Source organism: Plectropomus leopardus, chromosome 4 (assembly GCF_008729295.1).
Source record: "Plectropomus leopardus isolate mb chromosome 4, YSFRI_Pleo_2.0, whole genome shotgun sequence".
In the NCBI taxonomy this organism is placed as follows: domain Eukaryota; kingdom Metazoa; phylum Chordata; class Actinopteri; order Perciformes; family Serranidae; genus Plectropomus; species Plectropomus leopardus.
In genome coordinates this window covers 28,636,512-28,652,442 of record NC_056466.1, presented here as the reverse complement: position 1 = coordinate 28,652,442, position 15,931 = coordinate 28,636,512, and the positions used below count along the sequence as shown (strand labels likewise).

Genomic DNA, 15,931 nt, shown 5'->3' with positions numbered 1-15,931 from the left:
TTTTGCGCTCACCGTGGAGACGTGAGGAAAAAAAACAAGTTTTCTTCACGAAGTCAAGGTATTACACAGTGAGTAATTGATAAATAATGGTCATTTTTGCGAGTGAAGCTTTCCTTTTAAATGTGAAGCACCAAACTATTAAGCTTTTATAGAAAAGAGTATGCGGGACCAGTGCGAGGGATAGCAATGTTTCAGAAAAGTGAAGAATTCTTCACATGCAAGTGACTAAGTGATCACTGCTGTCAAGGTCATTTTAATTTAAAGCTTTTAAAATATCTTTGGTTTTGTGAAAATATTTGTTGTTTTTCAGATACATTTGAATGCCTCCTCTGTTCTGGAATAAGCAGGAAAAACAGGCTGTGGTTAAATGTAGCACTCAGTGTCATTTCAAAGTGAAATCCAAAGCTGTTAAAAGTTACTGCTGCGTCTCAACAGTTGGGCCTTTTTGGAGCAATTAGGGCTCCTTTCTAAGAAGCTCAAACTGTGACTAAACCACAGCTGATGGTTTTTTAAGCTTTTGATGTTTGGCTGCACAGAAAATTATGCACTGGGGGGGATACTGACCGCAGTGAACTTCTCATGTTTATTTGAATCTGGTGCTTGTTTGAAATACCGGCATGTGCCTGTATTCTTTAGAAAGCTGTATTTGTGCTACTCTATTCTTTTTAAACATCCATGTTCATGTTAAAATTGCATGTTCATGTGTTCATTTGTAGTATGACCCAGAGAATTCGGGCTTCATCAGTACGGAGCGGTTCAGGGACCTGCTGGCAACCCACGGCTCTGAGCTTGACCCACACAAACTGGAAGTCCTACTGGCCCTCGCCGATGGCAACGCCGATGGAAAAATCTGCTACCAAGACTTTGTCAACCTGGTGAGTTTTTGTTAACCTTTTATAGTGTCCCGTGTTCAGTAGAAATCAGTTGTTTAGCTGTTCATGTCAATATCAATAGATATATATGGCATGCTGTGGATTTCACTTAGAGTTGGAAACAAGTCATACATCTAATGACTTTTGAGTGAAATGAAAACTAAAAAAAAACACACTCAAAAAATGACTTGATTTTAACACCAAAGACTTGTGATTTCTCTTAGACTTTGGACCTTTTGGGCCTCATGTAGATGATGTAATACGCATGGTCTAAAGTGCATGCAAGTGTATTAAAGGTTTATGCAGTTCCACTTTCGCTTGTTAAATGGTGCATAATTTGATTGTAAAGTAAAGAGCAAGGGGCAAAAGGGTTGTATTTAGTCCCTTAAATAATTATAAGTGTGTTTTTGGCATAACATGAGTCAATCACATTGTTATATCCCATTCCCTTTAAACGCCAGGTGTGTATGCACCTGGCACATCGACATTAAATGATGGATTTGGCATATTAGAGAAGCGAGCGGTTTTCAGCTGAGAGTAAGGGCACAGTCACACATGCCCAAATTTAACACTGGCGAATGTTCACCTTCTGTTAACTTTAATTCAGTGTGAATGGGCAAAATAATAAATAATTTTTCATTACAGCAAATATCATGGGACATATAAGCAGCAAAACAAAAAAAAAATAGACTTGACAGAGGAAATAGAAGTAAACTTTTTGTCTCTGAAAAAAAAATGACGTTATGCATATTCTTGTACATAAATGGAAACAGACGGCAGCTCTGCACTGCTCTCTATTATGTTTACATTTTAGAGAGTGTAAGTAATCTTTTCCTCATTAATGACGTGTTATTTCCCCCTCCCACAACCCATCCGTGTGTCCCTGTGTGTGGACCAAGCAAAGAATGCAGGTGTTGTGAACCTGTAAATGGAGGCACATAATGCACCCTTTAAGTGGCAGGAAAATACTGCACTAGTCGGTCTTTAGACCAGGTTTTTGTCAGTCAAAGTTGCTCTTTTCCTCAAACCATACACCAACAATGTGTCTAACCACACCTCATTTTATGATACACACCCATGGATGCACAGTTGGGTCCATGCACATTTGCTGCTATAACAGTGTGGGTGCTGAAAATGACAACTGCATTGATGTGAAGCTAGCAAGCAGTTGCACTGTGCTGTGTGCTGGGTAATATAGGGTCCCTTCAAATGTAATGAGTTAATAATGTCTGCAAGCCTCAAAGATGAACAACTATGGAATAAAAAAGTGTGTGCATCAAATCTGCTCGTCATTTTCCTGATCATGCATATACTTTGGATTAATCTGACAACAGCTAATCATGTTACCCCAGCAGGAGGAAAACTGGAGGTGTTGGCAGTGCAAAATAGTACCTTGGATTATCACTTTTGACTGTATTAACATTTCCTGATTACACTGAGGGGGCGAGGGGGAAATAACAATAAAAATTAAATTGGTGGAAAAAAACCCTAAACAAACAAACAAACAAACAAATAAACAAACAAAAAGCAAAATGTAAAACTTTAAGCTCAGAAATTATAAATGATTGTTGCTGCTTTGCAGGAAAAAAGCAAACCAAGAAATGTGATCATTTTACCTTCAAATTTGTAGTCAAAAGTAACAAGTACAAACTTGGCAAGAGGCATTTATTATTTCTGCAAATTCACTGCACTAACTCGCTTTAAACAGCATTAGAATCGTTAGAGTGCATAATGAATTATTTAAGACTTTGTTTAACACAAAGTTTATAATTTTATTGTGACTTGCCTCATGACTCAGGACTTCATCACCAAGAATTAAGACTTACATAGTGTTCCTTTTCATTTTTACATCAAGCCCCCAAAGCCATATTCCAGCTGCAAGGTGAAGAGTCTTCCTAACAGGAAATGACTCTCAGCCTGGTGATAAATTCCCCTCTTAACGCTCACCTTGCCCCACTTTCATTTTCACCTTCACACTGCAGCCTGCTGCTGTTTGTCCAAGGTCTCACTCAAGCTTCTCCAGCTGTGCTCGCTGCCTCATAACCTTCTCATTTTCTGTTTTCCGCTGTCTCGCTGCTGTTCCTCATGGGAGGCCAAACTGCTGACCCGGGACAGTGTGGAGTGATCTCGGAGTGGGAGTAGTGTGGTACACAATGACTACTGGGTGGCAGTGCAGTGGGTGTGTGTGTGTGTGCGTCTGCAGAGACTGGGGAATTCATTGTTGTCTGTGAGTGTGAGTTTGCCCATCTCTCCATCTCTCTCTGGTTCTTTAGAGCAGTTTATTGTCTGATACAGTGGGAGAAGAATGAGGCCTGTAGGAAGCTTGGAAAAATGTCAAAGGGAACTTTCTGCTGTTGTTCTCCAATTGGTGCATTCATGTCATGTGACAGGCTGTAGGTCATGGCATGCAACTGGAAGTGGGACAGAGAGGAATGGGGTGTCTGTGTGTACAATAACGTTTTTTTCTTAGTCGCTTTTGTGTCCACCCCCTTAATAGTTTATGCATTCACAGAGCCAGCTACAGCAGAAGCTTAATACAGGGAGGGAGGGAAAGTACTGAAATATATTCATGATTATGGTAATATGCTGTGCAATGAATGAAAAAGTGCTGAAACAAAAGTATTATTAGTTTGATTAATCAATTAGTTTGGCAGTTTTCAAGCAAAAAAGCCAAACATTTGCTTGTTCCAGTTACTAAAATTTAAGGATTTGTTGGCTTTTCTCTCTTAAATAACTAGTGTAGTACCTGTTCAAAATATGTCCATTTGAAACAGGTTGATTGCTTGGCCTCAACTTGCTGCTTGAACCCTTTCGAGAACCACTCTTTAAAAAACTTTACCCTCAACACTGTTCTTCCTTGGCTCCTTAGCAATATACCTGCCTTGACTTAGTTGCATCTGCTAGCAATACTAGAGTATATGTGTCATTTCTTTAGCCTTAATCAGTACGTTTACATGATGTTAGAAAAAAATGCATAATTGTGTTCATCTGACTAAAACTGGACCTTTAAAATATATGTAAACATGTTAGTCCAACCGAAGTCAGACTAGCACACCTAGATAATGCGGTTTTGGGTCGATTTCCTGCTTCATGTGTATTCCTCAACTGGACTTGAACTGGCATAGGTGTTCTGCTTATGCTTCATAGTCCCCACGCTGGGCTTTGACCCTGAAGTTGAACAGCATAAATGTGTAGAAGAAAGATAGGACAAACAGCCTGTGGTTTTTTCAGCTGCTCTTATATGTGTGTGCAATGTGTTGGTTAAATGTTAAACGGATATGTTGCCAGTTTTAAACCAGGTTCCTATAATAGCAATGTGTGTAATATGTTTAAATAAACAAACTCTGATCAAAAGGTAAACACAGGCAGAGTTGATCAAATGTAAGACAAGATTCTGATATGGTATTGCCTATTTCTTTACATCAAATGTCTTGCAAAACTCTCGTTTTAGTGCACTTTCTGGCTGTAATACGAGAATTTGAAGCAAGATTTTTATGTTGTCTGTTTCTTGCCTCAAATATTTTTAGAAGCATATTTTAACTTTCTGTTGAACTGTAATTTGGTGTTACCGGTCACTGAATTTTTTTCTGTGTGATAAAAGGTCAAGCTGCAGTAGATCACCTATGAGCTGGTGCAGCACAGTGCGTTCTGGTAGTTGTAGGTTTTCTACCTCTTGAGCAAATTGAATGCCACAGCCCTTTTCCTCTTCTTCCTCTGGACATATGAATCCAATTTCAAAAGTATTTGTGTCTTTCTACTGCGCAGACAGCCTAGTTTGATAAAAAGACCATCTCTCCAGCAGTGAAATACTTCTGTGATAGGGGTCCCCACTCAATAAACTATAGTGTGTATTTCTGATGGTCGTAATGCACTACTTATAAAAATGTCCTGTAGATCTAAAGAGCTCACACTTGACCCTGCACTTCATTGGGTCCTCAGATGAATGGTTGTGGAAAAAGGAAAGGACAGAGAGACTCCTTTCATTTTAGTCTGATTGAAAATCAAATAGTTTGGATTATGAACTGTTGGTTGGAAGCATAAATCCATGATTTTGTTTAGAAGTAATGTTCAGAAAAGACAAGTCGATTAGTCAGTTGATCAACAGAATTGTAGTTGACGGCTGCTTTGAGAATCGTTTAATTAGTGAAGTGAGTTAGTACAATTACTTTTCATTTGTTTCTGCTGCAAAAATGTTAGGGTGTGCTGTTTTTTCTTTTAAAATCATTATGAATTGAACACCTCTATGTTTTCAAGAGGTGATCGGACAATTTACTTTAACATTAACTTGGGATTTTGAAATATGTCAAGGTTATCTTTTCCTTTTTCTAATAAACCAAACTAGTAGTACAATAAATAAAAGGAAAACGTTCAACAGATTGTCCTTAATGAAAATAATAGTTTTAGCCCTGGAATGAAAACTAAAATAAGTACCACTGTTGGAGTAGTAAGAGTGCACACAAACAGGAGCTAGTTATTCAAGGCTAAATGTTCAGTGTTATCTACAAAGAGTTCTGCACTTGGGAACGCACGCTTCTGCAAAAACCCTTGTAAATATGACATGAATATCTCAAGGAATGTGAGCTATGTAAACACACATAATGGACCCTCCTAGGCTGGCATTAATGATTTCTATGATAAAGATCAAAGGGGTCAAAGCCAATATCAGAGCCTGAGAGAGAGATTTATAATTCTTCCAACTAGTTAATCATCAGTGTCTGGTCTCTGCTGGTACATCTCTATCTCTCCAGCTCTTCTTCCTTCACAGAATGAAGGAAACAAGAACGATAGAAGGAGGGAAAGAGGCCGGGACAGACAGAGACAAACTGTGAGGGGTTTATTTGTTGCGCCATCTCTCCTTTGCACCACAGATCTTCCATCAGTGTGATTGTCAGTAATTGCCTGCTCACTGCTTCGTCACAGTCGGCGTTCAAACCACCCCTCACTGCCTCTCTTTACTTCTTCTTCTCTCCGTCTTCTCTCACTTTTACTGTCTCGCTCGGTCTCTCTCTTCCTTTGCATTAGCTCTCAGCGTCTTCCTTATCATCCTGATTCTGTCCATCCATCTTGTCCTGTCTAACTCTCTCATAAAACATACGCGACTGTTCAGGGTAGAAGCTGGCACAGTAATATGTTTATGCTTCCCAAAATATCTACAAACAGGTTGAACCGCTCTGTTTTTCTGCCCCAGTGGGATGAAATTTGGAATGATCATGATGGATTTGTGCCAGTGCTTACAAATACACTTATATATGTCCTGCGTGTATGCCTGATACAGAATTATTTTGCTTGAGATACACTGTAATGTCAAAACTTTGTGGATGCTCCTCTTGATTTTATAGTTTTGGCCCCCAAGTTCCAAGGAAGGGAAATCTTAGTGATATTTTAGACAATACTTTGCTTCGAAATTTGTGGCAGCTGTTTGTGGAAGACTTTTTCCTAACATCACAGTTGCAACATAAAGTGCTGAAGAGGGCATAAAAAAGAACTGGGAGCATCCTGGTTGCCTAGGGAGTAAAGCTATAGTTGGTAACATTTTAACAAATTAGGGCTGTCTGCACTAATGCGTAAATTGCGCTGTGTTAAGTTTGTACATAATGTGTTAATTTTTTAAAATCGTGTTAATTGCAGGCCGACATTTCTGTCTTTAAGAGGCTGTACCGGGCTGAGTTTTACAGCCACAGAGATGATACCAGTATCATATGAAACTAGAAGACCTGATGAATCCAGTGGTCATGCTAGCGTGTCAGTGAGGCAAGTACGCAGCAGCATGGCCATTTCACAGGGGTCCCTTGACCTCTCACTTCAACTGATTTACCTTGTTAATATGGACTTCAAAACTTTTTTGAAATGTAAAATAATGGAATTGATTAATTGATTAATTTCAATTAACTATTGATTGAATCGTGATTTTAAAAATTTGTCTGTAAACCCTAATATATATATATATATATATATATATATATATATATATATATATATATATATATATATCCTGAAATTGTCACTATATCCAGACAGCAGTACATGAGACAGTCTTTGAAAAAAAAAACGTGTTGCTCCTCCTCGTAGTGTTTAGTGAGTCTCAATCATGTCAATCACTGCTTGTGAACTACGGTCAAAGTAGGCAGCGCTGATTAAATATAGATTACAATTCTTTCACTGCATTGCCTATTTCTCGTCTCTTTTAAAAAACGTATCTCTGTGCCATGCTTTGCTGTAAAATAGAAGAGTTTGCTCCAGCTGAGGGCGGTACTGGATTTAAGCTCAACTGTTTCCAACATGGTGGCAAACTTTCTCATTCTACAGCTAAACAGGACACACTCAAATTTGTTTCTGAAAACATTTGAGGTGAGAAATAAGCAATACAGTAGCAGAATCTTGATTCATGTTTGATCAATCTTAGGCTATGATTTGTTGTTTATTTAAGTGCATACTTTTTTTCATGGATCATCTGTCTAACGTACTACTGTAAAGATAAAATGATAATTTAGCAAATATGGCAAAAACTTATTTATTTATTTTTCCAACTTTGTTTATTGATTTTCCACATACATTGATTTTCCATACACCTCCAGTTACAATCATTAATTAAAAAAAACAGTTATTATTATTTATGAACCGCTTCCCCCCTCCACACCCTGGTACATACCCCATAAAAGAAGCACATAGGTGAGATTGACATTGAAAAGTACATCATTAAACAATCAAATATTAGTATTAATAACATCAATAATTTAAAGAAGAAAAGACATAAATAAAATTATTATATAAAAAACAAACAGGACAATAAATAGGAAAGGGGAAATTAAAAAAAAGGGCTAAAAGCAAGGCTTTTGCATTCAGTCCAAAATACCTTGGCAGGCTGAGCTATTAACATATGACAGAAAGGGATTCAGGTCTTTATAAATGCATTAGTAGTCCCAGACAGGGACAGTTTAAGAAAATACAGCACCTCCTTGACCCAGCTTGCATTGGTGGGTAGAACTGAGGGTGTCCACTTTAACAATATCAGTCTCCTAGCTAACAGAGTTGTAAATGGAATCATATCCTTATTGGCGGAGGAGAGACTGAGTGGAGGGGTAAGCACACCAAACAAAGCAGTGATAGCATTAGGGACAAGAGTCCTCCCAACTACCACAGATAACGTTTCAAAAATCTCAGTCCAAAATGCATTTAAAGAAGAGCATTGCCAAAACATGTGCAGATAGTTTGCTGGTGTATATATCACAACAATCGCAAGAGGGAGCCACTTTATTAAATATTTTTGCAAGACGGGCTTGAGTATAGTGGGTTCGGTGCAGAATCCTACACCGGATAAAACTGTGTCTAGCACAAAGATGATCCGTGGACCCTCCGCAAAACCTCCCCTTAAACATCATCCGGAATTGCGTCCCCCAAATCTGGGTCCCATATAGGTTTTAAGGTATGAGGAGAGCCCGCACAGAGTGTATAAATATGTGGTCTTGTTACTCCAAATAAATTCCAAAATGAGAGTATCTACTTCAAGGAAAAAGGAGAGGGGAAGAAAGACTGGAACGCATTGAAAGAAATATGAAAGGCGTGGGAAAACATTCATCTTAACAGTATTAATTCTGTTGGCAACATGAAAGATTAAGGAGGGACCATCGGTGGAAGTCTTTCTTAATTTTTGTAAGCAGAGAAAAAATTTTTTACTTGTAGAGATTATCTAAAGTGTCAGCCACATACACCCCAAGATAAATAAAGCCAGAGTTAGAAGTCTTGAAGCGGATACTCTTTAGCAGGTTTATTGATTCCAAATATCTCACTCTTGCTGAGATTCAGTTCATATCCAGAGACCTCACTGAATGCATCTAAAACAAAAATTTAATTTTTTAAATAAAAGTTACCAACTACAGCTTTAAGGGCAACATTGAAAGACCCTGGTGAGGGAATCTCTGTTGCATGTTGTTCCCAATCCCTCTCCCCTCATATCCTGCCATCTCTCTCCTATCAACTGTGTAATAAAGGCAGAATATGTCTCCAAAAAAATGCGAAAAATGTCTTTACAGAAACATTATAGCATTGTCTAGCAATCAAATACATCCAATTACACATCCCTGGTGGATTCCTTTGTAGAATGAATGCCATATTTCTAAGTTTACCTGGCGATTGTTTTGACAAAAGATAAAATAGTTGAATCTTTTACTACCTTTTACGAAAACTGCAATGGTTGAATTGTACTTCCTTATCTTTTCTGAAAAACACAACCCTATCAGCACAGCCAGCTGCTTTTTTTAATTACATTTATCAGTCTCTCTTTACTAGCCTTCTTTATTTCCCTCTTCTTCTCCCTCATCCATCTGTCCTCCTCTGTCTCTCTCTCATTCCATGTGGTTCTCTCTCTCTCTGTGTCTCACTTATGTCTCTCTCTCCTGTCCCTCTCCTCGGACTGAGCTTTCCATTGATCAAACAGTGAAATTGTCTCTTGCTGGCCGAGCACCCATTTGTCCCCTTCACCTCTTCCCTTCCCCTCTCCCCTCTCCTCTTGCCAGTGGGTAAACAGACACAACGTCATTCTTTCTTTTGTGTCCCACAAAGAGGAGAGGAATTGCAGTCACTTCACACGAAGAATTGACTGTCTTTATGGAGCACGACTGCCTGGGGAGGTCTGTGCTGTGCATGTGTGTGAGTGCACTCTCCTTGGTATGCGGTCTAGAAGTGGCCATGGTAACCCCTAATCATTTTCCCACAGTTCTCTGTGCCTAACATAAAGGCTAAAATAATTGGCTTCTTTTTTTTTTTTTTTTTTTTTTTTTTACTGAAGTTTATCTCTAAACGGTGATCCACGCAGAGACACTAAAGTCATCATAAACAGTGCCAGAAGAACCATCAGCCAACTGTTCACACAGAGGTTTTATTGATATTTTGATTTCACATTTGTCTTCTTATCTTATTTTCTCCTTCCTTTTTCTTCTTCCAACTCAGTCAAACTGAAACGAATTGTGATGTGTACCTTTGTTTGCAATGCAGATAAGTATGTCCACTATCTTCAAACAAAAGTGTTCCTTATTCTTCTGATAAGTCTGTGCTCGACTTGAATAAACATCAATCGCTGCTTCAATACTCAGGCAACGCTTTAAAGATGTAGCTTTTGAAAGTTGCAGAATTATACCCATCTGTCTTTTTATTATATTTGTATTGCAGATAGCCACATTACATTTTCTGCCACTTTCTGTCCTTTCTCAATACAATATCACTCACCCATGTTGCCTTAAAGTAACATCTGCTAACTGACACGTCTGGGCGTCTCGTAATCCTCGAGACACAAAAACAGTAGGGTTGAGTTATGGAGTGTGACATAAACAGAGCAGGGTAAGAAGGAGACTGTGGGGAAGTGAAGTGGGACAGGAGTCATTGCATTGTAATGGAGAATGTTGTAAAACATACAGCAAGTGTAATAAAAGACACAAAGCTCAGAGACAGCAGTGATTTAGGTATAAAGTTGAGGCTGCCACAAGAGAGTTTAACCAGAGTCTTTCCAACATCAATGCAAAGAGATGCTTAATAGTTTTTGGTTGTATCAACTGCTTTTAAAAAGTCACAAGCTCAAACCCTTAACATCATTAATGGCCAGAGGGATTATGTTTTTGGGTTGTCCCTTCATCCGTCCCCTTTTGGTGAACACAGTTTCTCAAGAACACTTTGGGGGAAATTCTCCAAATTTGGCACTTATGTTCACCTGGACTCAATAATGATCTGATTAGAATTTAATGTTCAAAGGTCAAGGTCACAGTGACCTTATGTCCATGTCATAGTGTCCATAGTGGAGGACACACTATGATTTAAGGGTCTAGCTAACGTTAGCTTTGTAAATATGAATTTCAAGCCACAGCCTTGACCTTTAAGATCCGCTTAACAGAAGGCTAAACTGTTAGCTCTGTTTTTCCTCTTTCTCTGAAACGCTTCGCTGATATTGGCGTGTTTTGTTTTGTTTATTGCCAGACTATATTATAGACTCCTTTTAATAAGTCTGTCTTCCTTTTTTGGGGTTGCTTTGCACTGTAGGCAGTTGTTACCAATGCTTGAATTGCAACTTTCTTTGCCAGATTCTCCACCATGAACAGGCTGTCACTGAAGGGACATGCATTTGCATTTGTAAAACAGCCAATGTAAATGGCCTGTTTCTGAAATGTAATTGACCAAAGTTTCCTAAAATGTTTTCTAAAGCCTGAAAACAGGGCCAAAAGGAGGTGCAGAAGTCAAGTTCTCTCAGACCACTTGAATTACAACAAGCTCAAAGTTTATCATTCATTTTTTGTCCAAGGATGCCAAAATAAAATGTCCTACCTCACCTTTAACACCAGCAACTGAAACATTTGCGTATATTATTCTCACTTTTTCTCACCTGATTGTCGTACTGTTGCTGAATAGTTTCCTTTCAAAGAGAAAAAGTTTGAAAACAAAGCCACAAAGCCTACTACTGTACGTGATAAAACTTGTGGTCCTTCTACAGTTATAGATTCTTGCTGGTGCTTTCAGATGTAATTTCACTGTATGATGAGAACTTTTTCAGCCCTTGCTTTGGGGTTTGGAATAAATGCACATGCTTTCATTATTTCTGCATCTAAAAGTCAAGGACATGTTTCTACGGTTCTCTATCTGAACTATAGCTGACCTCTTGGTCCAGGGGAGGTCTCTGAATAATTTTAGCATGAGATTTAGAAAGGAAAAACATCCATCAAATCCTTTTTTGTGGACAAATTTACTTTTGTGTGTCAGACTTGTGCATGTGTGTTTGATTGAAAATGTGTGCATGTTTGTGTGTGTTTTGGCTACCTTTCTGTATCTGTCAGTGAGTGTGAGTGTGAGTGTGCTTGAAAATGAGAAGCCCGCAGTTTGAAAAATGTGACACCTGTGCTATAAAAACGATTTGCACTAAATCAAAATGGATGGCAGCACTTTTGAAATGAGAGCAGAGAAGTCATTTCGTCAGGTTTGATATTGATAATGATACTGACTGCTGGGATCTTCTCTGAATGATGAACTACTTGTGAGAGGTCCCCGCCCATGTTCGGAAATTAACTCCTCATCGACAGAGAAGGTTTAGGAGAGGGGTTTGGTGGTTGCTAGGTGATGATACAGGCATTCTGTTGCTGTGGCGAGTTGGGAGGGGTCCGTCAGTGTGCTGGACGGAGGAGGACTGGTGTGTGTATCTGTGTAGCCTGTATCCAGAGCATGTTGAGACTCCAGTTGCACATCAAGTGTGTAAATATTTTACAAAATAAAGTACCTTGCAGTGTTCTTATAAGAAATAAAACAGGATGGTTTTTAATGTAAAAGCGTGCTGAACCACTGATCATAAAGCCCTAAACCTTCCTCCTTTTTTCTTTCCTCCCTGCCTCCCTCTGTCTCTTCTTCCTCCTTACACTTCCCTTTCATCCCTTTCCTCACTTTTTTCCCCCAGATGAGTAACAAGCGCTCCAACAGTTTCCGGAGGGCCATCCTGCAGGGGAGCAGGCAGCTGAAAGGCTGCAGTCTCAGAGATGAGGCGGGCTTGGGCCTGTCCCAAAGGCTGGTCCGACACGTCGCCTACGAGACGCTGCCCCGAGAGGGTGACCGCAAGTGGTACTTTTGACAGCTATACCTACTGTCCCCCACCATGGCTCATCCTGGCCATCACCATTGCTGAGGTAAATTGTTTGGGAACATGAGACCAATATGTTCACTGTAACTCTCGTGTGAAAGGTATGCTGAAAAGTTTAACCACTTGCCTCACCATAGAGCTATGTTTTGATAAGAAGGCCCATACGCAAGAACGATTGAACGACAGTTACCAATTATACAAACGAAAGAAGGCGGTAATTCAAAGGCAACCCAATCACCAGAAAAAATGCTGGCATTGTACATTTCTGCAAAACACATGTTACATTTGTACATTATTATATAGCTGATAAAAAAAAAATTACATTTCAAAAACACTGTTATCGTGTGATTTAATTTGGGCACAAAACCTGCCTGGTTGTAGTTAGAAAACAATCACATTTGGGCTTAAAGTACCCAGTTTTAGTGGCTAAGAAGCTGCTTGAAACAGTGATTTCTCTGTAAAAAAAAAACGACCACTTTCCATGCCACTGTCCTTGCAAGAAACACTATCCCAGCTGAAAATACAGCAATGGGTTGCTAATGAAAACCCACATTTGGTGTCTATGCTGCTAAAACACGTAGCGATGACTCATCAATAAACAATTGGTTGTTTGTTGGTCTCAAACTGTGGTCTCGCCTAGGTGCCACACCATCCACCATCACCTCCACCTCCTGATGACAAAGTCAGCAATACATGAACATTTATATGATAGGTATGAAACATACAAATGCATCTGTTGTTTACAGAAATGTACAATGCCATCATTTCTTCTGGCAAGTAGGCTGTACAATTGTGTTTCATGCGAGTCGCACAACACAAAGAAGATGAGTTGTCCTGATGAGTGACCATAAATGAAACTCAAGGATTTGCCATGTCAGTTATTAAATGACGTCCCTCCATTTCATGTTATTCCACCAATAACAGTCAGTTCTGTAACACAGCAAGAAACATAGCAGTATACCAGTAAAAGGCATGAAAGAAGAGGTAGGTAGCTGATGTAAATAGATGCAAACAATGCATTTTTCTAAATATTTAAGGAAAATTGCAAATCATATACAAGGATGGGAATGCTCTAATCACTTTTGCTAGGTTTCAAGAATGTGTGTTTGGGGAGCACCCAGTACCTCAGTTGGTAGAGCAGGTGCCCCACGTACGGTGGCTACATTCTTGTCCGCAGGTTTGATTCCAGCCTCGGCCCTTTGCTTCATGTCATTCTCTCTCTCTGTCTCTCTTTAAAAAAAAGTCTTGCATTATAGCCTGCAATGCTCTGCAGAAGTATCAATTCTTATAAGCCAATAAGTGCTTATAATAAGGAATTTTTCCTCATTTTAGAAGAAACATTTCAGAATTCCAAATTGTCCAATATAATTATCTGTGTCCAAATTAAGACAGATGAATTCATAATAATATAATGTGATTGATGGCGCCTGTAGATAAGTAAAGAGATGGAGTGTAAGTTTGTGTTCAACGTTATCCCTGTGCTGGAGCAGCGTGTTCTGATTAATGAGGCTGAGCATCATTTCATCGTGTTTATTGTGGTGCTTATCCCGATACCTCACTGTGTTTTTTCTTTGGTGTTTTCCCAGGTGGCCGTGTTCATGTATTACGGGTTCCAGCTGGACCGTTTGGTCCTGCAGGTGTCCAGCCCGTCCTTCCTAAAGAGCCCTTTACCCTACCACCCCCAGCTCCGAGCCCAGGCCTGGAGGTACCTCAGCTACATTTTCATGCACACTGGGTGAGTTTACACCTCACTCACTATTTCTAGTATTATTTTCCTGTGGGAATGCCTCAATGACACATTTGACATGATGGGAAACTCATCCCTTGATCAGGGGAGTGCGTGTGACACCGTGGGGCTGGAATTAACATATTGGTGGTTGAACACAAACAGAGGTACTGCATATCTATGATGCCGCGGGTGGCTTGGGTTTATGGCATTTGAAAAGTTCAGTGAGTCAGAGCTTGTTACATAACGATTTCATTAAGAAAAATACACAGTGCAATTAATCTCCAGTGAAACACACCAACTGAAAGCAATTAAATCCTTTTCAGTCATGAAGGATAAATGCAGATAAGGAAGAGGAGATGGGGGGTGGTGAGTTGCTAATGAGCCCTTGGATGCATTCAGTAATACTCAGTGAATTCACTGTACGTGAAGTTACAAAATAAATAAGCAAGTGACAAATAAACAACCGATTATTATTGGATTTTTGGTGCAATATATACTGTTCCTCTCCTCTCTGCTCCTCCTCCTCTCTCTCCTCTCCTCTCCTCTCCTCTCCTCACAAGCACCAAAGACTTCTTTTATTATCAGTTCAGGACAGGTCATCCAGGTTTAATTAACCTTCTGGGTAAATGTAGTCTGAGGTAATAGTCAGAACTAATAAAATGGTAATTTAATTAGGAGAACCTGGAGGTGCTGGGGAGAGACGGTGGGGATGACAGTGTGTGGTTAAGAGATGAAGTAGAATGGATGAAAGAAAGGATAACAGGAGGGAGGCGGGGTGTTTAACATGTGCTGATTATACAGGAACATATCGAGATGATTTAGGTCCTCAGGGACAAGTGACTTAACTGTGACTTAAAAAAACAACAACATGAGAATGATGTTTTGTCTACCAATCGGCCTGATTATATACAGAAATGGTTTATTTATTACTGTTGTGGAAACATCACCAGCATCTTAATAATAGTAACATCTCAAAATGACAAGGAGTTAATGTTAAGTTAATGACTGAGCTGAACTCTCGCTACAAGCAAACATAACACACTGATATGATGATGACCTCCATGATTATTCTTTAAATGGAGATATCACATTGCTTTATTAAGTTTACTGGCCTTACTTACTGGCCTTGATTCCATTCAGATTTTGTAGATTTAATTTCAAAGGACGTTTGACGCACACAACTTTAGAGATATGCATGGCTGATCAAAAGCAACTTTCAATAATTCAGGGAGTAAACATTTCATTACTGGTTCATATTAGATCCTTTGGGGTGATGGCACAGAAAAACATTGGTGGTTATTTGCTGGCTGGCTTAACCAGTCAATCAGTTAATTCATCAGCTCATTTGCTAATGCTGATACCTTCATTAGGGACACATTTCTCAACATCTGTGTATCCCACCTCATTTATTACATGATGTGGAGATCATGTAATAAATCCCTGTAGGGTAGAAGTGGTGAGCCTGGAGCTCCATCAGTGCTCCCAAATTTGGTGTGATAAGTAACCTATAGCATTCTCAAAAAAGTTATCCCTCTCATATTACCTGATTAGATAATTTTTTTCTGTGTTTTTAAAGGCATAGTGACAATATTTGCACTCACGTCTTTGCAGATGAATGCTGAAAGTAAACACTGGAAGAAACATTTTTTCCTGTTTCTTTATGTGGCTATAAATTGCTAAACAGTGACAGAAACATTAGGCAAGGACTCGTCATGTTAGGAGGTC

General features: G+C 39.3%; 1 protein-coding gene across 1 annotated transcript in view; it reads left to right on the top strand.

Moving 5' to 3' along the window:
* The window catches only part of rhbdl3 (rhomboid, veinlet-like 3 (Drosophila)), a 77,932-nt gene that overhangs the window by 42,847 nt on the left and 19,154 nt on the right, over positions 1-15,931 (top strand). Inside the window, 5 exon segments of the mRNA XM_042484980.1 lie at positions 717-879; positions 1,390-1,409; positions 12,298-12,462; positions 12,464-12,523; positions 14,064-14,212. Coding sequence (XP_042340914.1) covers positions 717-879; positions 1,390-1,409; positions 12,298-12,462; positions 12,464-12,523; positions 14,064-14,212 — 557 coding nt within the window.